Source organism: Leucoraja erinacea, chromosome 16 (genome assembly GCF_028641065.1).
Source record: "Leucoraja erinacea ecotype New England chromosome 16, Leri_hhj_1, whole genome shotgun sequence".
Taxonomy (NCBI): domain Eukaryota; kingdom Metazoa; phylum Chordata; class Chondrichthyes; order Rajiformes; family Rajidae; genus Leucoraja; species Leucoraja erinaceus.
Window position 1 is genome coordinate 23,135,923 of NC_073392.1, and position 24,205 is coordinate 23,160,127.

Below are 24,205 nucleotides of genomic sequence, written 5' to 3' on the forward strand. Positions count from 1 at the left end.
TATGCCTTCTATCTCAATGTCCTTGTTTTAATCACGCTCCCTCTCACCTATCTTATTTACATTGCCTCTGCTCTTCATGCTATTCCTCGAATTTCCTTACCTCATGTTTATTGTTTCACTATTTTGACTCTCTTTTCATCTCTTCAGCTTGATGTTCATCCTATCTTTCTCTGCCTCAATTCGTTAAACATGGCCATGTGTTTTCTGACCTCACTCGCCCTTTCCCGGTTCTTGTATGTGCATTCACAACCTGACCCTCCACCTTCCTCGTCTCCTCTGTCTCACTTGCCCCCAATGCCTGCCTTTGCCACTGGTGATATTTTCCCTTTCTTTTTCAAATTGCACCCGCGAACTGCACCTACAATCAAACCTCATCATACCCCTTCCAATCAGACCTAACCTTCCTTGCAATCAAACATCACCTCTTTCCAAACAAAACCCAACCCATACCCCTTCCAATCTGACCCCATCATATTCCTTCCAAACAAACACAACCCTCCATGCCGTCCAATCGAACCAGGCAGACGCTTCCTATCACACCCGGCCCTCATCTCTCCTCAACCCCGTCTCACCCCTTTGGTCTCACCCTTGCCCTCGATCCTGACCCATCACCCCCAAACCCCGTATCAATGCCACCTACTGCACTCCCCTTCAGCACGAACACACACACGCCTTGCATTGCCCCTACCCCTTGCCATCAACTTCAACACAAACACCACCTCCACCCCATCAATGTAAACACACACACACACTCCTGCCAAGCACCCCGTGCTCTCCCATCGACCTCGCCCGTCAGTTCATTGACCCCCCCATCATCCCATCCTCTGCATCATCCTGTTCTCATCCTCCCTCCGTCCTGCTCACTCGGCGGCGCGCATCCCCCTCGCTGGCCGTGCGGAGCGGCGTTGGCGCGGACTCGGGAGCGCGCTGCGCGGGAACGCCGCTCTCTTTTCCTCTCTGGTTGAATGGAGCGGTGTGCAGGTCCCGGCCGGGCTGTGGAAATGGCGGCTGCCGGCGGCGCGTTGTGTGTTGCTCTGCTGGTGCTGACCGACCTGGCGGCGGGCTACAGCTTCCCGGCCAACTACACGTGAGTCCAGGCGGGGCACGGCCAGGGGCACCGGGGCACCCACCACCGGCTTGGGACCTTCCCGGGGAGGGGGGGAGATAAGCCGGGGGGGTCGGTCTGGGATGTTGTCTGGTGTTCGATTGGGATGGAGGAGATGCTCCCGCACGGATATTCCCCGTGGAGAGGCTGGGATCAGATGATCTCGGTGGGATACTGTGGTGGAGATGGGTGGGATATGATGCTCCCGGTGGGATATTCCCGCAGGAAAGGGGTGGGATAAGATGCTCCCGGTTGTCCGGGAGGGACGGGCGAGATTATCCCGGAGGCTCGGGGGGGGGGGGGGGGTTGATCTCGCAAGGATACTCCCGGTGGGATAAGCTGTTCCCGGTGGGATTCACGGCGCAGAGTCGCTGCTACCTGCGGGCGGACGGACGCGACGATGCGCATTTCGCCGCGGTTTCCTTGGTGGGCTGGCGGGCCGGAGCGGAGGGACAGCGGCTGGGGTTGAATTCACCGGGATATAGGTGGATGGGGGGAGGGTCCGGGGACCGAGAGAGGAGTAGGTGGGGGAGGGAGGGGAGGAAGAGTCCCGGGACGGGAGACAGGAGAGAGTCGTGGGTCAGGACGGGAGGTGGGGAAAGAGCCCTGGGTCCGGGGATGGGGCAGGAGCCGGTGGTGACGGGGTCCAGTGCTGTGGAGTGTGGGTGAGGTTGGAGCCCGATGGCCGGGACTAGTGTGCGGTGGGGGGTGAGACAGTGGGGGTGAGGAGGTGGGAGATCTCGGGGATTGTTGAGGGCTTGGGGAAATGTACGTGTGGGTCATTCCATAGTGCTATCACTTTCACAGTGGTCTGGTGGCTGCCTTGGTGCCGCGCTCCGGGCAGCCGGTGACCTCGCCTAGAACAACAGGTGCACGTACGTCTCTGCCTTGTCCTGGCCGCGGGGACGTCGCCGAGCTGTGGGTAATGCCCTACTCAGGGTATTTCTAAGAGTCTGCCCTCCGGGTGGGTAGGTGAGTGCAGCGTCCGGGGTGACCATTGTCGATGGTGCTTGCCGGTTTAACTGTGAATTCGCGGGTTCCAGCGGGGTATAGACTGGCTCCCTACCCTCGTCCCCCAACTCCGCTGCCCTGCCGTTGCTGGAGCGTTGGCGCCGAGTGGACCGCCGCCAGCACCTACTCCGATTGACGGACGCCATGCCATGTTTTGTTACCATCCCATCAATTATTCACAATAAACAACTTTCCAGTGCTGAGAGTGAGTAAGGCAGCGTGTGATGCTGCGGCGAGGTGTGAGTAAGGCGAGGCCGGACAGCGTGGAGGGTTTGGTCACCGTGGATTTGGCCTGAGAGTTCAGCTGGCGCCGGGAGCTGATTCGGGGCCAGAGGTGTCTGGGGAGGCGGGAGGTGATGAAGAGGGAGCCGCCAACTCTGATAATCGCAACTGAAATTGGTGCAGATACCAGCTGCCTTGCCAAGTTCCCGGCTAGGACCAGCACCCCGGCGTGGCGCATCTGCAGCGAACTTGCAGCATTTTTCGTGTTCCATCCACAAACGCACAAGCAGGGTTTTACTGCATCCAGAAACCGCCTGGGGTTCTCTGTCTGTGCCGGGTGTGGGCAGTGTTCTACCCGTGTCAGGGGTGGATACTAGCGCCTGGTCCCCAGATGCTGTTGTCCGCGCCTGGCTCTGACGGTCGAGGACACGGCGATTGCATCTTTGGGGTGCAGGTCCGTGTTGGCGGAGACGGGGGGCCGGGGTCACGGAGAGAGCTGACTGAACCGGAGCCAGGCTGCAGTGAACTGCGTGCACGGCGCCCTGGGGTGAACTATTACAGGGCTACCTCCTGCCCGCTCTCCATCCTCCCCACTCCATCACCTTTAAATACCACTTCTTCATATTAAGCGTGCAGTTTGGTAAATAGCCGCCACTTCAATCGGCGCCTCCCTCTCATCGTCGATTTAGCACGAACGCCGTCTGAATACTTGCAGCATGAGAAGAGGAATAGGTTTCCTATACCCCCGTTCAGTAAAACTCGAGGATCGCACACCCGGCACGTTAGCCGTTTCTCTTTCCACAGGTGCTACCTGACCTGCTGAGTTATTTTTTCAGTATTATTGGTGCTTTCGGTTTACCGCTTTCCCCCCTCACCCCTATACCCTGCCTCCGTCAAACACCTATCGATCTGCCTGGAGACCCGGGCGCTTCTCCGGCTGCCGCGGGGAGCCCGTCACATGCATCCTTCCTAACTCACTCACACCACATCCCAACCTGTGCCTCGTGTAAAGGAGGTGACTTGTGCCCTAGGCTAACTTCACACTACAGGCGAGTGGATGTGCGGTGGGTGACCTGGTCTCTCAGTGTGTATCTGTGCGAGGTGTGTGTATGAAACCTGAAGCTACCGTGTGTACAGGTTGGGTGTAGCACAGATCTGCTGCAGCGCATTCTGACGTTAGTTTGCGGCTGCCTCAACTAGCTCCATTATTTCCCTCTTCTTCACATTATTTTGCTGTGTGATTTTTGTTTGAGTGGAGCTGTTATATTTAGAATTGCCCGTGCGGGAAATATGTTAGCCTTTAATGCCGCAATTCTGATAGTTTTTTTCAGAGCTGTCAAATGCCAGTGCAGGTTTGTCTTTGAATAATATGAACATTGGATGGCCAGTGAATAACAGGGCCTTTCATCTAGCGGCACTGCGCTAGCTGTTTATTCACTCTGAATGGCGCCTGTTCCTCGACTTCACCACACCCAAATGAACAGCTTCAAATGAGCTTCAAAGGTGCTCTTTCTGGCGTTTCATTTCGTCACGGTCCCGGACGTCTGACCCGTTATATTAAGGCTGTGATTCTTGTCAGCCTGGCCAGTGGAAACATTATCTCTACCCAAAGGGATGATAATTTCTTACTCTTGAAATCTGTCCAGAGTGTAGCCCCAGTCTGCACAGGGAACAATTTCTTGTCGGAGAAATCAATCCGATGAAATGACATGGACCCCAATAATTTCAGAAATATTACTTTACATGAACACACGTACCATTAGTCTGAAGAAGGGTCTCCACCTAAAACATCACCCATTCCCTCTTTCCAGAGATGCTGACTGTCCCTCTGAGTTACTCCAGCATTTTGTGTCCATCTTCGGTGTAAGCCAGCATCTGCTGTTTCTTCCTACACATACCATTCGTTTTTCTAGGTGCTTGATGTATATGAAGGCTAATGTCCACTGATTTGTATACAGGCCATCAGGTTCCTCTAAATTTTTCCCAGCATTTTTCATTTTTCACAAATACTTTGTTTTTCTAATTTCTCTACCTAATTCACATTTTCAGTAATATATTCCATCTGCTTACCCTTTCATGCAGCCTATCTATTTTTCCTCCTCTCAACTTTCACTGCCACCCAGTTTAGACTTGAAATATTGCAATTGGTCATCTCATCTCCTCGGTCTGAAGAAGTGTCCCCACTTTAAATATCACCTGCCCATTTCCCTCTGCAAATACTGCCTGGCCTGCTGAGCTCCCCAGGTGCCTTGCCCTTTGCTCAAGATACCAGCACCTGCAGTTTCTTGCGGTCATCTCATTGGGCTCTTAGAATCTCCAGAAAACCTGGATATATTGTAATTGGTCATCACATTGTGCTCTCTACCGATTCACGGTGTGGCACCTCACTAGTCACAACCTCTTAACGCCAAAATTAGCCTTTAATTTCTGCACTATCTATTAACCAATCATCAGTTAATGGCAGTATATTTCCCCAAGCTCATGTGCTCTAATATTGCTTAATAACTTCTTGTGCAACATCTTTTCAAAGACCTCAAAGTTGAAAGATATTATCTCGGCTGATTTCACTTTATCTAATCTAACAGATTTGCCAATCGTACTATATCTCATTAAATTCATGCGAAATCTATAATTTCCTCAATGCCTTGTTATAACTTATTCATTGTTGATGCAAGCATTTTCGCAACAGTTGAAATCAGGGTAACTGTCTTGCTGTTCCCTGCATTTTCCCCTTCCTCTCTTAAATGGTGGGGCTGCATTTGGCATCTTCCAGTTTATGGGGTAATTCCAGAAACTGTGGAATTTTAAAAGATGACAACCAATGCAGTCAATATGCTACCTCCTTTGCAACAATACGTTTTGTCACTGAAGCTGACTATTTAAAACACAGACCTGTCCCCTCCAGGAATTTTATTTGTGGCTTCATCGATGAACATAGGCAAACATATTTGCATAACTTTCCTGCCATTCCCTTATTCCGTAACATAATTGATCTTGGCTCCACGCATAACTTTTTCTTTAGATAAAGTCACTGAGAGATTCATCACGGAAACAGGCACTGCTTGCCAGCCATCAATAACCAATTTATATTAATTTTATATTAATTCAGTTTTTATTCTCAGCACATTTACTCCTAGATCTACTACTCATTTACACACTAGGGGCAATTTACCAACCAGCATTGGATGTGGGAGGAAACCTTTCCTTTTGGGAAGGTCTCTAGTTCTGCATCCTCACACCCATTCTCTCCCTCTGATATTACTGGAATTATTATAGTTGGAATGGAAGATCTGCATGCAATATTGACACAGCAGTTCAGAGGTTGAAGGTTCAACTAATAAATCAAGAACATTTTCATGATGAATCGGGTGGCATAGAAATGAAAGTGATCATGAAAACTGACGGATTATTGTGAAAAGATTTAATGGTTCAGAATTATTCTTCAGAAGAAGGCAACTCAGCCTGGTCTACAGGCAACTCTAATCCCTTAGAATATAGTCCAGCAAAGTGATCTGGCAAATTAGGTCAGGTATACAAATTACCATCACCAAGAAATCAACCAAAGACCAACTCCTTTGAGCAGCTGGAGATGGGAAACTTGGCCTTGATAGTGTTGCCCAGTTCTGTAATTGTTACTTTTCTTCCATTAGTGTAATGAAAACCAGGAACCCAGGAAAAAATAAAGTCCGATCAAACTAATTTGCACTTTGCCAACACTTGCTTCTTCTAGTTTTGTGCCTCATTTGCTCACCTTTCTGTGTTCCTTATTCATCACACTTGTTGACTTATGATACAAGTCCTCCCCAGGTTCTAACAGGGTTCTGTTTTCAAGAACTATTTGTGATCTGATAGGTTCGCAATTCAGAAATGTAGCCGCCTGGCAATAAACTTAAATAAAAAGACCTGCCAAATATTTCCCGTGTTTTCTGTATTTGTTTTCAGCATCTGTAGATTTTGCACTTTTCAATCCCTTGGTTGTACCTCTGTGTTTTGCATCTCACAGCATATCCAGATGTTTATTATCCTCTCTCCCCTGTTCTCCCCTGATTTACCTGCTCCGGGCAGCTTGGCTACAATAAAATAAGCCTTCAGGACCCTGCCTATCAATCGGTGACATCCATTCATGTCTTGTCCTCTGCTATATCATAGACTTTCTCTTGTTCCTGCATTTGTCATCATCGTCACCCCCCCCCCCCCCTCCCCCTCTCCCCTCCCCCTCTCCCACCTCTCTTCCCCCCTCCACCCACTCCCCCCCCTCCCCGCCATGTTTGTTTTCTAACCTCCCAGTCCATTTATTGACAGTTTCCTTTCCATGTGCTGCCTCACCCAATGAGTATCCCCAGCTGGCCAGCTGGATCTGTTTTATTTACGATTTCAAGCATCTGCAGTTTATTATTTTTAACTATATTTTCCAATTATATCATCAAGGTTCAGGATATACCTGTAAGGCATAAGAGTGGACCAGGGATAGATCTTTGGGAAACAATGAAAGTAATATTATATGAATGGACAAACGTTGGTGACTCTTGTTATACAAGCAAAATACAACAGATATTATACAATGGCACAGTTGGTGGAGTTGTTTCCTGACCTGAGTTCAGTTCTGACCTCCAGTGTTGTCTGTGTGGAGTTTGCACGTTTTTCCTGGGACCGGGAGGGTTTCTTCTGGATGCTCTGGTTTTGTGTCATAATCTAAGGACATGTAGGGTGGTAGGTTAATTGCCCACTGTGAATTACTGCAAGTTTATAGTTTTTTTTTTGGAGGGGGGGGGGGGGGTGGTAAGATATAATAACATTATGGGGAATAATAAAATGGGTTAGGGTAGGATTATACAAAAATGTGTGTGGGCTGAATGGTTTGTTTCTGTGCTGTAACTCACTATGGCTCTGTGATTGAAATTTGAAATAAAAAACAGAAAAAATTGTTTTTAACAAAATAACCTAACTCAACCCAAGAGATCAAGAAACACCCGTGAAGAGAGAAACATTTAATATTTTGGCTGGTCGGCTGTTCACTAGAATTTGCAAAAGTTAGAGATGTGAGGCCACATTCAGATGATTGTGTCCAGTTTTGGTCATCCTCTTATAGGAAAGAGGTGTTAAGATGGAAAGGGTATTGAAGATTTATAAGAATGTTGCCAGGACTCGAGGGCGTGCTGTAGGTAGGGGTTGAGCAGGTTAGGTCTTTATTCCTTGGAGCACAGGAGGATGAGGGATAATCTTATAGAGGTGTAAAAAACCGTGAGGGCTTAGAATGGGTAAATGCACAGAGTCTTATACCCAGAGTAGGGGAATTGAGAACCAGAGGCAATAGGTTTGAGAGAGAGGAAAGTTTTAATAGGAACCTGAGGGCTAAAGAATGGTGGGTATATGAAACAAGCTGCCAGAGGAGGTAGTTGAGGCAGGTAGTATCACATTTAAATACATTTGGACAGGTACATGGACAGGAAAGGTTAAGAAGCATATCGGTCAAACGCAGGTAGGTAGGATTAGTGTAGGTGGGGCATCTTGGTTGGCATGGGCAAGTGCCAAATGGTCTGTTTCCATGCTGTATGAATCTATGACTAAACAGATTTTATGATACAGGAAAGAGGTGAATGAAATTCAAAGCTTGCTACAGAGTGGAAGAAGAGATTAAATGAATAAAAGTGCAGGTGAAGGAGGATGGTAATGCAACAATTATCGAATCACTTGACTGGTTTGCAGGAGACTTAACAGAAAAGCAGAATCTTCATCTGAAATACTATAGGAAATGTTGATTACCAGAAATTACTGAATTCAGTATTGACTCTAGGAGGCCATCATATAGTTGAAAGATGAGGTGCTGCTTCTCAAGCCTACATTGAACAGTGTTGGATATTCAGGGAATCAAGGGATATGGGTTTAATGCAGGAATTGTGATGTTGAGGTGGAAGATCATCCATGGCTTTATTTAATGGAGGAGCCGGCATGAGTGGACAGGTGACCTACTCTGGCTTCTGTTTCTTATGTTCTTATGACCAGGCGGAAAGGCAGATAAATAGAATGAAAGGGGGATGGGGTGTACAGAGATATAAAGGGATTTATTTTGGCTATATTTAAGAGGGAGTTAGATGTGGCCCTTGTGGCTAAAGGGATCAGGGGGTATGGAGAGAAGGTAGGGATGGGATACCGAGTTGGATAATCAGCCATGATCACATTGAATGGCGGTGCAGGCCCAAACCTATTTTCTATGTTTCTGTGCTTGAGAATTAAGGTGACTAGAAGCTTACATGCCAAGAGTTATAACAGCAGTTGGAACAGAATTGTCAATGATCTGTATTTGGACTCAATAATGGAGAGAATGTCAAATTAGGAGCATACTGTGTATGTAATTGACAAGTAAATCACTGCTTCATCTGCAAAGACCATGTGGAGACTTGAATGGTGTGAAGGGAGGGGATAAAAACGCAGCTGCTGCAACTTGTGTGATTGCAAGATAAGCTGCTGCGGGTAGGTGAGCATGGATCCCAAGGGCAACTGCCCCTACAAATGCTGAAAATGAGAATCACAAGGATCAGTGTGTAGAATAGACAATAGGTGCAGGAGTACGCCATTTGGCCCTTCGAGCCGCGCCGCCATTCAATGTGATCATCCCCAATCAGTACCCCGTTCCTGCCTTCTCCCCATATCCCCATGACTCTGCTATTTTTAGGAGCCCTATCCAGCTCTCTCTTGAAAGCATCCAGAGAACCTGCCTCCACCGCCATCTGAGGCAGAGAATTCCACAGACTCACCACTCTCTGTGAGAAAAAGTGTTTTCTCGTCTCCGTTCTAAATGGCTTACTCCTTATTCTTAAACTGTGGCCCCTGGTTCTGGACTCTCCCAACATCGGGAACATGTTTCCTGCCTCTAGTGTGTCCAAACCCTTAACAATCGAGAAGGGTCCTGACCCGACGCATTGTCCATTTTGTCCACAGATGCAGCTGATCCATTGAGTTTCTCCAACATTTTGCATTTTGCTCAAAATTTCAGTATCTGCAGTTCTTTGTATCTACACGGTGGATATGGCTCTGACTGCACAGATAAGAATGAAAAATCCCAGGGGAGTCTGACCCTGCTGGAGGATAGGAGACATTGAAGGAGGATGGTGTACTTTGCCATGTCGAAGGCGTAGGTAGATCAGGAAGGTTACGTATGAACAGATTACTTCTACTCCAGCCACATAGGGTGCCATGATGCTAGGGGTCATCGCATTCAATGTGGAAACCTGGCTGGAGAGATGCAACACAGAGCTGGGTCAGAGGGCATGTTGCTGGGTTATCAGAGGGTGAATGTTGATGGGCTATTAAATCATGCCTGTTTGTCTAATGTTAAGCTGTGAATCAAATATTATCATTTCGTAATGAGCTCTGGAAAGATTGTCATCATGTGGTCCTTTGACAAAAACGTTGTACCTTTAGCATTCATCCTGGCTGCTTGTTGCCGCTGATTGAAAAATCAACATTTTCTTCAGACCTGAGGACCTTCAAAACCTCCAATGCCGTTTTACTGGCCTCCACAACAACCTGCGGCCTATATCCTGTTGCACACAAAACACTGCTTGACCAACACTCTGTCTTTGCTGATTAGTTTGGAGTTCTGTTTACAAATCCTTACATCGCCTTCTATCATGCCATCATCAATACATTCGTTTTACCGTTAATCGGCACAAAAGGCTGGAGTAACTCAGCGGGACAGGCAGCAGCTCTGGACAGAGGGAATGGGTGACGTTTCGGGGCGAGGCCCTTCTTCAGACTGATTAGGGATAAGGCAAACGAGAGATATAGACGATAATGTAGAGAGATAAAGAACAATGAATGAAAGATGTGCAAAAAAGTAACGGTGTAAAGGAAACAGGCTATTGTTAGCTGTTTGTTGGGTGAAAACGAGAAGCTAGTGCGACTTGGGTGGGGGAGGGAGAGAGAGAGAGAGGGAGACAGAATGCCGGGGCTACCTGAAGTTAGAGAAATCAAAAATCATACCACTGGGCTGTAAGCTGCCCAAGAGAAATATGAAATGCTGTTCCTCCAATTTGTGTTTAACAATGAGATGCTGTTCCTCCAATTTGTGTCTGACAATGGAGGAGACCTAGGACAGAAAGGTCAGTGTGGGAATGGGAAGGAGAATGAAAGTGTTTAGCAACCAGGAGATCAGTTAGATTCAGGCGGACTGAGTGAAGGTGTTCAGCTAAACGATCGCCCCGTGTATGTTTGGTCTCGCCGATGTATAAAAGTCCACATCTTGAACAATGGATACAATAGATGATGTTGGAGGAGGTGCAAATGAATCTCTGCCTAACCTGAAAGGACTGTCAGGGTCCCTGGACAGAGTTATTGGGAGGAGATATTGGGAGAGGTGTTGCATCTTCTGCGGTTGCAGGGGAAAGTACCTGGGGAGGGGGTGGTTTAGGTGGGAAAGGATGAGTTAACCAGGGAGTTGCAGAGGGAATGGTCTCTGCGAAAGGCAGATAGGGGTGGTGATGGAAAGATGTGACTAGTGTTGGGATACCTTTGGAGTTGACAAAGATTTCAGAGGATTATGTGTGGTATGCGACAGCTGATGAAAGATAAGGACTGGGGGGCTCTGTCTCTGTTGCGACTAGGGGGAGGAGGAGCAAGGGCGGAGCTGCGGGGTTCTGAGGAGACACTAGTGAGGGCCTCATCTATGATGGGAGAGGAGAAACCCCATTCCCTAAAGAATGAGGACACCTCAGATGTCCTGGTGTGGGACACATCATCTTGGGCGAAGATGCGGCTCAGACGGAGGAATTGGAAGTAGGGGATAGAGTCTTTGCCGGAAACAGGGTGGGAAGAAGTGTAGTTGAGATAGTTGTGGGAGTCAGTGAGTTTATAATAGATGTCAGTCGATATTACCTTTATCGTTACTTGTTTTTACAAAGTAACAATACAAAATAACATTTACAAAGGTAATGTTTTACCTTTAACATTAGTCCCTTTATACCTTGTCCATGCATCTTTACTATTTGCACACCTATTTTTATTTTTTTTATTTTTTAATAGATAGTGAGAAAGAAGAGAAAAAACACGATAAAAAAGAATAGAATAAATTATCAATAATACTTCTTTGGAGATATGTCCGTAGATTATAAAATATAATTATTCATCTAATCCTGGGTTCAGACATCTGTGCCGGCCTAATTTACCCTTTCAAAAAGTCAATAAATGGAGACCATATTCTAGCAAATAATTATTGTTTGTCAATTAAGACAAGTCTAGTTCTTTCCAAATGTAAGGTCTCCGACATCTCCATAATCCACATGTTGATTGTGGGGGTTGTTGGACTTTTCCAAAATTTTAATATTAATTTTTACCCAGTTATTATACTATAATCAAAGAAGATTCTTTGGCTTGTTGTAAGTTTTATGCTTTGTTCTGATATTCCTAATATTATTAGTTTTGAGTCGGGATCCAATTGTGTATTAACAACTTCAGAAATTATTCTAAAAATATCCGTCCAGAAATTTTTGAATTTTATACAATTTACAAAAGTATGAGTTAAATTAGCCTCTGAGTGTTGACATTTATCACAGATAGGTGAGCTATGTGAGAAAATTCTATTTAATTTTGTTTTAGAGTAATGCAGTCTATGTAATACTTTAAACTGTATTAAAGAATGTCTGGCATTTAACGAACATTGATGTATATGTTGTAGACTTTCGTCCCAAATATCTATAACACACCTATTTTTTGGCTTGGTCCTAATTTCTGGAACTCTCTCATGGGACCCTCTATCCTCTTTCTCTCTCTTTCTGCCTGCTTTCAAACACTTTTAAAAACCCATCTCTACAAATAATTGGCCTTTTGTCCACTATCAACACAGCGGCTATTTTTGTTATTTCTGCGAAGAGTCTTGAGTCGCCTTTCTTCATAAATGAGCATTAAATGAATGTGAGTTATCGCCATTCAGTGTCCCAAGTACATCTAGGAGGGGTAGATCATAGATTAGGAAACGTACAGAAGGACTTTTTGAAGCATAATTCCCGATCTAACGGGGCAGAGGACAATATTTCAATCCAGCTGTGTGACGTTTCCGGTGAGATTCGGCCATACCCCACATCACCAGTTGGGGGAGCTTCATAATGCTATGTAGCTCCTGCGATCAAAGAGCAGTATGGCTGAGGAACCAAGACCTTGCTGCCCAATTGTGAGGTCCAGTTTGGGTATCTTCACTTGTAGTTTACAGCCACGTGACACTATTTCGTCCATAATTTTCCAAATTATGCTTTTTCTATGAAAGTCTCCTTCGTTTAATATGAACTGATTTTATATTGTTTGATCTGTCTGAGCATTTTCCAACCAGGCTATGCTCCAGTGTTTATAATAACTATTCCCCTAACTAACTGGACCTCAGATTCCTACTTCAAGCTACATCTCCATGAGTAGCTAGTTAACAATCCATGTGGAAACACAAATATTATTTGTAACTCTAACCATCTCCACAAATAACAAATCTTCTCAGTTAACGATACTGGACTCCAGCTGGCAGCTACAATATCACTACTACATTTTGTTATAAGACTATAAGTCCCAGCTGCACTGTGTCTGTGGCTTAGCTGACACACGGCTATCCCCTGGGGCTAGTCATAGGCACCATTACATTTCTAAATTGCCGCACTTAATATGCACTATATCTTTGACCCGTTTCGGAAGAGTTATCTGGTACAGTTTTTTAATTATTTAGGGATGCAGAGCACTAAATTCATAATGATCTTCATGGCAATCGTAAAACCACCTCCAATAGCTCCCTGAAAGTGGTATACAAGCAGATAGAATGGTAAAGAAGGTGTATGATATGCTTGCCTTTATCGGTTTGGGCATTAAGTACAAGTCAGGCAGTAATGTTACAGCGTTATAAAACTATGGTTGGACTATTGTGTGCAGTTCCGATTACCCCATTTCAGGAAGTATATCGAGGCCTGTGAAGAATGTGGAGGGTGCTGAAGAGGTTTACTAGAATGTAGCCTGGATCACAGGGTATTAGCTATAAGATGAGGGACATACTTGGATGGTTTTCTCTGGAGAGTCGGAGGTTGAGGGGAGACTGATAGAAGAGAGGCAGAGATAGGGTAGACAAGCAGAACCTTTCTTCATGGGTGAAAATGTCAAAAACTAGAGAACATAACTTTAAGATGAGAAGGGGAAAGTTTAAAGGAGATGTGAGGGGTAAGATTTTTTTTACAAGAGTTGTGGGTGACTGGAGCACATTACCAGGGTAGTGATGGAAGCAAATATGTTAGTGGCGTTCAGCAAGTTTTAAGGGGTTTTAGCTTGGTATATAGGGTATGCAGGTGATGGGTGGATATGGATCATGTGCAGGCAGAGATTAGTTTAACTTGGCATCACGTTCAGTGCAGAGCTAAGGGGGCTTTTCCTGTGCTTAATAAGTTGTTACATTGTACAGAGAGACAGGAAGAAACTGAGATGGGAGCAATTCAGCCTAATCTGTTCTATTGTTTCTGAATTATAACTCCATTTATCAACATTTGCCCCATAACTCTTGATATATTTTTCCAGCAAAGATCTATTGATCTTATTTTTGAAAACCTTTTATTGGGGATGAGCTGATAGGCCGGTATGGGGAGAAAGATGTTGGATGAGAGAATGGGAGGAGTAGGTTGTGAAGTTGAATTTATTGTCCCATGCATAGGTATAGGTAAATGAAAATCTTGTTTGCATCAGCATCACACAAAATGGACTCAAAAACATACATTATACATAACTGTTACATATATGACACGTACATTCTGAAAGAGGGTAAAAGGAAAAGGTTGTAAGAAACAAGTCATTGTGCAGAACACAATTAGAAAAAATATTTTTGCACAAAGGTTCGTAGTGTTCCTTTGCCTGGGTAGGATTAGGTTTGTGTGGATCGATTCCAGAACCTGATGGTTGTATGAAAGTAGCTGTTCCTCAACCTGGTGATGTGGACTACAGGCTTCTGTTCCTCCTGCCCGATGCAGCAGCAAGAAGAGGGGTTGGCCTCGATGGTATGTATCCTTGATGATAGATAGCATCTTATAAAGGCATCACCTTTTGTAGAGGCACTTGGTGGGTAGGTCTGTGCCCATGATGGACTGGGCTGAGTCCACTTTTTTGCAGCCTCTTGTGTTCCTTGCATTGGAACATCCTAACCAGGTTATGATGCAACCAGTCAGGATACTTTGTGAGAGTATTCGGTGGCATGCCAAATCTCTTCAATCTTCTGTGAAAGTTGAGCTGCTGGTGCCTTCATCGTGATTATATCTATTTGAATTTGAAGCTGCCAACTCTCCCACCTCCGACCCACCAATGAAAAGTAATAAGTGGTTTCCTGAGGAAGGTGGGTGGCTGGACTGAGGACAAGGCGATGTCTGGTGGAGGGGTGGTGAGGGGGTGGGGGTATGAGGACTAGTGTGGGTGGGGAAGAACTGGGGTCACATGGTTTGAGGGGAATGGGGAAGACCCAGTGGAACAATAACTAAGATAAATGCAGGATGATAGATGCCGTCTGTAAGGACCTTGTGTGACAAGTTTCACATCGTAAGTTGGACCGTGGGATCCGAGGCAAGCTGGCTAATTGGCTTAAAACATTGACTAGGTGATAGGAGGCAGAGGGCGGTGGTGAACATAGGACAATACAGCACAATAACAGGTTCTTCAGGCCACAATGTTGGTGGCAAATTTAATGCCAAGTTAATCTCCCCTACCTGTTCATATCCCCTATTCATATCCCTCCATTCCCTGAATATCCACGTGCCTAAAAACCTCTTAAATGCCACGGCCCTTGATGACCTAGTCCAGGCACCCACCACTCTGTTAAAAAAACTTGTTCTTCACTTCTCCTTTAAATTTCACCCTTCTCAACTTAAAGCTATGCCCTCTAGTCTTTGACATTTCCACCCTGTGATAAAGGTTATGATTATCTACCCCACCTGCTTTTCATTATTTTATATGCTTCCATCAGCTCTTTCCTCGACCTTCGACACTCCAGAGAAAGCAAACCAAGTTTGTCCAACCTTACTGCTGTAGATTTGGGAGGAGCAACAGCAGCAACGGATTAGCTAGAGATACCACTGATTGGCTCTAGCCCAAGTGTGAGGAGAGGGGTGAAAACAGTTGAAAACTGAGGAATTGGCTGTGTAAATTGGTAAATAGGCAATTTATCAGTCAATTTAAGCAGGACAGCTCTTTGCGAGCGGCAGTGAGGGAAGTGCCCTGTGAGAAAAGTGTGAGTCTTTGGCTCGAGAGTCTTCGGAGAGGAGACCACGCAATACGCTTGAGAGGCTAAGGATTCTGGGAGAGGCAAAGAGCTTTGCCACGCACTGCAAGGGAGCAGTGGGCCAGACAGGAAGAGCGGACGGAATTACCACTAGACAGCCAACCCAGTAGGTAATTTACGGCTGGGGTGAGTACTTTCCCATTTATAGGAGGTAGGATTATATAAATAAGGGGTGTATCAATACAGTAGGGGATTCTTAAATAGAACCAGTTAATTACCTATATAAGATGGGCAGTCAGGAGATGTGCCAATACTGCGAGATGTGGGAATTTGTCGACACCATTGATGTAGAAGATCCCTACAGCTGCAGTAAGTGTTTGAGGCTAGAGGAACTCCAGCTCCGCATTGATGAGCTGGAGACCCAACTTCATACGCTGCGGTACATCAGGGAGGGGGAGTATTACCTGGATGTTTTGTGCCAGGGGATGGTCACACCGACCAGTTTAACTAATTCAGTAGGCAGTGAGCAAGGAAAGGAAGGTGTGGCCATAAGCGAGGCAGGTAGGGGGAACCAGGAGGAGATGCGGCAGGAGCCACAGCCCTTGTCCCTGACGAGCATGACCGAGGCTCTTACTCAATGTAAGGACGGGATCAGGGGCTGTGGGAGGGATGAGCAACCTGGCTGCAGCACCGTGGATCAGGAGGCCATTCAAGAGGGGGGAGTTAGAAGAAATGCCGTAGTGATAGGGGATAGTATTATTCGGGGGGTAGATAGGGTTCTCTGCAGCCAGCAGAACATGTCCCGAAGGCTGTGTTGCCTACCCGGTGCTAGGGTTAAGGATATCTCTGCGATACTGGAGAGAAATTTGCAGTGGGAGGGGGAGGATCCAGTGGTCGTGGTCCATGTGGGGACCAATGACATAGGAAGGACGAGGAAGGAGGATCTGCTGAAGGAGTTTGAGCAGTTAGGGAATAAATTAAAAAGCAGAACCTCGAGGGTACTGATCTCCGGATTGCTACCTGAGCCACGGGCCAAATCGGCGAGGATACGTAAAATTAAGAAGCTAAATGCGTGGCTCAAAGACTGGTGTGGGAATAATGGGTTTGGTTTCTTGGGCCACTGGCACCAGTACTGGGACAGGGGGGATCTGTTCTGTAAGGACGGACTTCACCTGAACGGTGCTGGGACTGGGGTCCTGGCAAATCATATAACTAGGGCAGTAGAGAGGTCTTTAAACTAAGGAGCGGGGGGGAGGTATCAAGGGGGGTAATAACGGCAGGGGTAGAGGAAATAGAGCAGGGTATCAGTGGGGAAGCGGAAAGTCAAAATGTGACAGGAGACAGAATGTGTGAAGATAAAGCTTTAGATGTAAAAGGGGCAAAAACGGAAAGGAAGGGTAGTAAAAATCATCTGAAAGTGCTTTATCTAAATGCACGGAGTATTCGTAATAAGATAAATGAATTAACGGTGCAATTAAGTATATATAGTTATGATATCGTGGCCATTACGGAGACATGGCTGCAAGGGGATCAGGACTGGGAGTTAAATATAGAGGGGTACTCGACAATTAGGAAAGATAGACAGGAAAGAAAGGGAGGAGGGGTGGCCCTTTTAATAAGGGAGGGAATAACGGCAATAGAGAGGAAGGATATGGCGTTGAAGGATCAGGATAGTGAAACAGCTTGGGTACAGATAGAGAATAATAAGGGGAAAAAAACACTAGTGGGTGTAATTTATAGACCTCCAAATAGCTGTGACGCTGTTAGTCAGAACATAAATCTGCAAATAGTTGACGCATGTAAAAAGGGAACTGCTGTAATCATGGGGGACTTCAATTTTCATATTAATTGGGCAAACCAAACTGGGCAGGGTAGACTAGAGGAAGAGTTTATAGAAAGTATCAGAGACGGGTTCCTAGAACAGTATGTCACAGAACCGACAAGGGGGGAGGCAATCTTGGATCTGGTCCTGTGTAATGAAGCAGGATTAATTAAAAATGTCATAGTTAGGGACTCGTTGGGAACAAGTGACCACAATATGGTCGAATTCCATATTCAAATAGAAGGGGAGCAGGTTGAAACTCAGGCTAGGGTGCTTAGTCTAAATAAGGGGGATTATGAAGGTATGAGGACTGAGCTGATCAAAGTTGACTGGGATAGCAGACTCAAGAATAAGACGGTACATGAGCAGTGGTGTACGTTTAAGGGTATACTGTATAACCTTCAAGAAAAATTTATTCCTATGAAGAAAAAAAGGGGTAAGGGTAAGAACAGTCAGCCATGGCTCAGTAAAACTATAAAGGATAGTATTCGGCTGAAGGCAAGGGCATATAAGGTAGCCAGAGATAGTGGGAGGGTAGAGGATTGGGAAGCATTTAAAGGTCAGCAAAAAATAACTAAGAGATTAATTAAGACGGGGAAAATAGACTATGAAAGGAATTTAGCGAACAACATAAAAACTAATAGTAAGAGTTTTTATAGCTATATAAAAAGAAAAAGGGTGGCTAAGGTGAACGTTGGTCCATTGGAGGGTGAGACTGGAGAGTTGTTGGTGGGGAACATGGAAATGGCAAAGGCATTAAACGAGTATTTTGTATCAGTCTTCACCATAGAAGACACAAAAAATATTCCAACGCTGGATAAACAGGGGGCGGTAGGAATGGAGGAGCTTAATACTATTAAGATCACCAAGGAGGTGGTATTAGGGAAATTAATGAGACTGAAGGAGGATAAATCCCCTGGGCCTGATGGATTACATCCAAGGGTCTTGAGGGAGATAGCGGTGGGGATTGTGGATGCATTGGTGATAATTTTCCAAAACTCCCTGGAGGCAGGAACGGTCCCAGTGGATTGGAAAATGGCCAATGTAACACCTATATTTAAAAAAGGAAGTAAACAGAAGGCGGGTAACTATAGACCGGTTAGTCTAACATCGGTGGTGGGTAAAGTGTTAGAGACAATTATTAAAGAAACACTAACGGGGCACTTGGATAAACATGACTTCATCGGACAGAACCAACATGGTTTTGTGAAGGGGAAGTCCTGTTTAACGAATCTGCTCGAATTCTTTGAGGAAGTAACAACCCGAGTGGATAAAGGGGAACCGGTGGATGTGGTATACTTGGACTTCCAAAAGGCTTTTGACAAGGTGCCACATAAGAGACTATTGCTAAAAATAAAAAATTATGGGATTGGGGGTAATATATTAGCATGGGTAGAGGATTGGCTAACAAATAGGAAGCAGAGAGTGGGGATAAATGGTTCATACTCGGGATGGCAACCGGTAACTAGCGGGGTTCCGCAAGGGTCGGTGCTGGGACCCCAGTTGTTCACAATTTATATAAATGATTTGGAGGAGGGAACCAAGTGTAATATATCAAAATTTGCGGACGATACAAAAATGGGAGGAAAAGTAGGGGATGAGGAGGATAGGAAGAGTCTGCAAAAGGATATAGATAAGCTAGGTGAGTGGGCAACAACTTGGCAGATGAAATTTAATACTAATAAATGTGAAGTCATTCACTTTGGGAAAAAAAATGATAGGGCAAGTTATTTTCTAAATGAGGAGGAGCTGCGTTGTAATGCAACGCAAAGGGATCTAGGGGTATTAGTACATGAATCACTGAAAGTTAGTATGCAGGTGCAGCAAGCAATCAGGAAGGCCAATGGAGTTTTGGCCTTTATTGCTAGGGGGATTGAGTATAAAAACACGGAGGTCTTGCTGCAGCTGTACACAGTATTAGTGAGACCACATTTGGAATACTGTGTACAGTTCTGGGGTCCATACTTAAGAAAGGATGTACTAGCCCTGGAGTCAGTGCAGCGAAGGTTTACAAGATTAATTCCTGCAATGAGGGGATTGACATATGAGGAAAGGTTAAGTAGGCTGGAACTCTACTCTTTGGAGTTTAGAAGAATGAGAGGCGATCTCATTGAAACATATAAGATCGTGAGGGGCCTTGATCGGGTGGATGCACCGAGGATGTTCCCAATGATCGGGGAAACTAGAACTAGGGGACATAGTTGCAGAATAAGGGGGGGCTCTTTTAAAACTGAGATGAGGAAGAACTTCTTCACCCAGAGGGTGGTTAATTTATGGAATTCACTGCCCCAGGGAGCAGTGGAAGCAGAAACTTTAAATATATTTAAGACTAAAATAGATGGTTTTTTAGCTGCCAAGGGGATAAGGGGCTACGGGGAGAGGGCAGGGATATGGACCTAGGTATGGTTAGTATAGTAAGACCTGAGTGATCTCCTGGACAAGTGTCGATCGCCTAGATTGGGGTCGGAGAGGAATTTCCCGGATTTTTTTCCCGAATTGGACCTGGGTTTTTATCCGTTTTTTTGCCTCCCCCAGGAGATCACGAGGTTCTTGGGGTGGAGAGGGGTGATAGCGGTATAAAGGGGAGGGTAGTGTCTTGTGTTCTGTGTCTTGTGTCTACTGTTTGTGGGTAAGTGTGTCTGTTTAGTGTTCAGCCATGAGCGAATGGCGGTGCGGGCTCGATGGACCTGGTGGTCTGCTCTCGCACCTACTTTCTATGTTTCTATGTTTCTATGTTTCTTACCTTATAGTTTATACTTCCTAATCCATGCTGAATTCTAGTAACAAATTTCTGCACCTGTTTCAAAGCCTTGTCATCCTTCCTGTAATTGGGCAACCAGAACCATATGCATTTCTCTAAATGACATGCTTGCTTTCATTGGTCAGGGACTGTAATATATAAAATTGGGATATTAAGCTGTAAATTTACAAACCACAGATTAAATTGCACTTGGGGCATTGTGTGCAGTTCCCGTCACCACACTACAGGAAGTATGTGATTGCTTTGGAGAAAGTGGAGAGGAGATTCGCCATTATGTAGCCTGGATTGGAGGATTTTAGTAATGGGGAGAGATTAGATCGGTTGGAATTCTCTGGAGACTGAAGAGTGACCTGATAAAGATATACAAAAAAATTATGAGACATACATTATAATGTGTACAAATACATTATATCCAATCCTTATTTATCCTTTCAGGTGCATCACCTCACATTTATTGGGATTAAATTTAACTCTGATCAACATCATAATGTAGCCTCACTATCAACATTGCCACCAATGTTAATGTCCTCGATGAATGTACTAACCATACCTCCTTAATTATAACTAAATCTTTAATGTATGTAACAAACAATTAGTATCACAGCACCGACCTCTAAGGTACCACTGGTCATAGGCTTCTAATCACAAAAAACTCCCTCCACTGTCACATTCCTGACTGAAATTCCTTGTATGTTGCAAATGAAATCCCCACGAATGTTGCAAAACATACTTGGCTAATAAAGTATGATTTTGATTATGATTCTGCCTTCCATTACCACGCCGATTTTGGATCCAATTTGCCCACTTGCCTTGGATTCCATGAGGTGTTGGTCTTTTACCAGTTTCCCATGTGAAACTTTGTCAAAGATCTTACAAAGTCCATGCAGACTATGTCAAGTATTGTTACCATTTCAAAATATTCAATTAAATTCGTCAGACTGCATCTCCCACTAAAATAAAATCCTACTAACTTTGATTAGCCCCTGTCTTTCCAAGTGTAGCTTGATCCTGTCCTTCAGAGTTTTTTTTCAAATAACTTCCCTGTCAATGGTGTTAGAAACTCAGATGTTAGACTAACCCTGTAATCCTCCTTGAATGAAGGTTGCACCTTTCCTGTCCTCTGGCACCCATTTGTACAAGCTGTTCTTTGAGAAATTGGAACTGGTACAGCGTGATTATCTGGAGCAACTATCATTATTCTATAATAATATCAGCAGGTATCTTACATTGCATGTTAATTTTTCATATTAACACTTGAATTCCCGGTGCACATTGATGTTTCCTACCCTAGAAGCTTATTAATAATTACAGACCATCTGTTCCAGTAATTATTGTAATTAAGCAGTGTCACCAATAATATTAATGGAGGGACTAGCTTGATGTAATTGACTGTCCTCATTAGTAGGTTATTAGTCTAATATATATTACGTTAGCAAAATTTTAACATCTGTGTGTCTCAGTCTCTGTCCTTCTCTGTTAGTAATGATCAAATGAATTCTAGGGCAATTTGACTTCTCAAGCCACTTAGATTTCAGTTCAGCAGCAATGTTACAGAATATGTAGCAAAGGTTGGAACGACTGGGATTCAGGGCAATTTCTCCTCATGGAGACCAAGGTTGAAGCCTCTGACGTGCATCTTGACCATCTGATGCATCCATCGCAATATCTCGGGTGTGTGGGTGAAGATAGTTCAACTGGCATTTTCCATTTCAGTATGTTTTTCTCAATATTATCTTTTATTTCTGGTCCTTATCAAAGAACTTGGAAATCTCTGGAACAGATGGAGATCGTTTGTTCATCGTGTCCATGTCAGCCAAGAACGAGAACATTAGACACATCCCAGTTCAAACTCTTGACACGGTTTTGAAGATCACAGCACATCAGAAGCTCCTCCAGCTACTTCTTAAATACTCATTTTATGCTGGCTAGATAGACAATTCTCAAGGACATTACCAGATGACATCAAATTAATGCCATTTCTTATTTAAAGAGTTATTAGGTTTGTTGAACAAAGATTTGACATTCTGACTTTTTCAAACTAAGTTTTCCTAATATTCTTCCAAATGCATTTGTGGAGAAACTCGGGATCAAACTCAGTTTTGTGATTTGTGAAAGATTTTATTTTACTTACTACTCATTTCCTCCTGTATGAATCCAAGGATTTGATCCTTGTATGGAAAAAATAGTAAAAGTGAGCTGAATTTAAATGTTTCCTTGGGAATAGGGTTTACCATATGTTCCAAATATCTGAAAGGACATTGTGCATGAGATTGAAATGTGAATTAAGGTTTCTGATAAAATCAACAGAGGAAGTTTGGAGCAAAAAGCAGGTAAAATACCAGAGGAAATCAATGTGCCAGGCAGCATCTGTGGAGCCAAAGATGGATGGTGTTTCAAGTTGAAACCCTGCATCAGGTTTGCTGGGGGTTGGCAGCAGGAACTGCAGAATAGCCATTGTAGTGTCCAATGAAGTCATCAGCCAGTTTGCTGTGATGACCTTGAGAGGTCTTTCGAAAGGTGTGGCAGAAGATTGGAGTTAATGGCTCCATTCGTCCCACTGCCTGCGCCCCAGGTGATCCTGGGCTCAATCAGCAGTGACCATCCTGCTGCCCCAGGCCAATAGAAAGTGGCTTGTGTCTGGGTAATTGGCACTAACTTCTGCTCTATTAAAGAGTTAGTGCTGGTACTGTGGACTGTAAATTTTTGTGAATTACTACCCCTACTTGGGCTAACTCTCAGACTTTAGAGGCAGGTGTGTGTTTATATGAACGATAGATTCCCAGTTAAAATTCTTCCTGTGAAGGATGCTGGTTTTGCTCCTCACATCATTGACTTCCTGATTGGCAAAACGGGAATGTTGGTCAAGTGGGAAATAATTTTCCTCTGAGAATGGTGTGCTATTTGACAAACACTTAGCTTTTATGTATTTTTTTTCTTGAATATCACGGAGCATTGCTTGAGAATTTAACAGATCAGTTTTCTATCTCATCTTTCACATTAAAATCATTTCAATGCTTGTGTATGCTTTGAGACTGCAGCTCTCAATATATTTAATCAAATAGTCCCCCATCAGTCTGTAGAAGGGTTTCGGCCCGAAACGTTACCTATTTCCTTCGCTCCATAGATGCTGCTGCACTCGCTGAGTTTCTCCAGCGTTTTTCAGTATCTATAATCAAATAGTGGCTTCTTATAGGACTCTGCACAACAACTGTGTCTTATTGTTGCCTTGTTGGCAACCCTGCTCAGAATGTTCCAAAATGCAGTGAAATACAGTGAACCTGTGACCTCTTGTCCAGCAGGCCACAGTACTCGCCTGTGTACAACAGCATGAGATCTCTCAGAGAACGTCGGCTAATGGATAGATCGGCCAGAAATTTAGAGAAAGTATCTGCTGTGACTCTTTGGAATAATGCCATCGGGTCTTATATGCCTACCCAGAAAATTTCAAGATGTCATCTCTTAAATAGTTCTCTCCCTCATGACACTGTGGAGTGTTCACCCAGATAGATATTTTACAACAGTTATTGTGATTAATTTAATCTAATTTTTATGATACTCGTCTTAATCCTGTAACTCAGTAGGGAGAGTGATACCTCTGAGCCATCCTGATCCAATGCCATTGAACATTTGTGCAAAATCTTCATAGTTTTTTTTTTTGTTTAGGAGTCTGTTCCCTGCTTGTTAAGTGCTCCAAACTGGCTCTGGATGCTGATATAATTGTTGTCTAGACTGAGTTGCATTGGTCAGCAGCAGTATAATTTCATGTCATCCGTTTTCCTCTTACTTCACAAAGAAGTAATCTTCATGTGTGCTTTGCAGACTAAGTATGTTGTTAATACCCTGTAAGAGTTCTTATCCCAATTTCACAAACAGTCACATTCATCATGTTCCTGATCTATGCAGTCTTTAGAAATTGAACTCTGATGAATTTCATCCCCTCTGTCGAGCATCTCCAAGCAACAAGAATCATAGTGGTGCAGCTGGAAGAGCTGCCGCCTCAATGCTGACTCGGCCTAGGTTCAATCCTGACTCCATTACTATCTGTGTGGAGTTTTCACATTCTAC

General features: G+C 44.5%; 1 protein-coding gene across 3 annotated transcripts in view; it reads left to right on the top strand.

The window, feature by feature from the left end:
- Positions 1-905: 905 nt before the first annotated feature.
- Positions 906-24,205, top strand: part of cacna2d2a (calcium channel, voltage-dependent, alpha 2/delta subunit 2a) — a 362,960-nt gene continuing 339,660 nt past the window's right edge. For all 3 annotated transcript variants that reach the window (XM_055647851.1, XM_055647852.1, XM_055647853.1), the window contains exon 1: positions 906-1,087. In XM_055647851.1, coding sequence (XP_055503826.1) covers positions 966-1,087 — 122 coding nt within the window. In that variant the 5' untranslated portion in view covers positions 906-965. The remainder of the gene's footprint in view (positions 1,088-24,205) is intronic.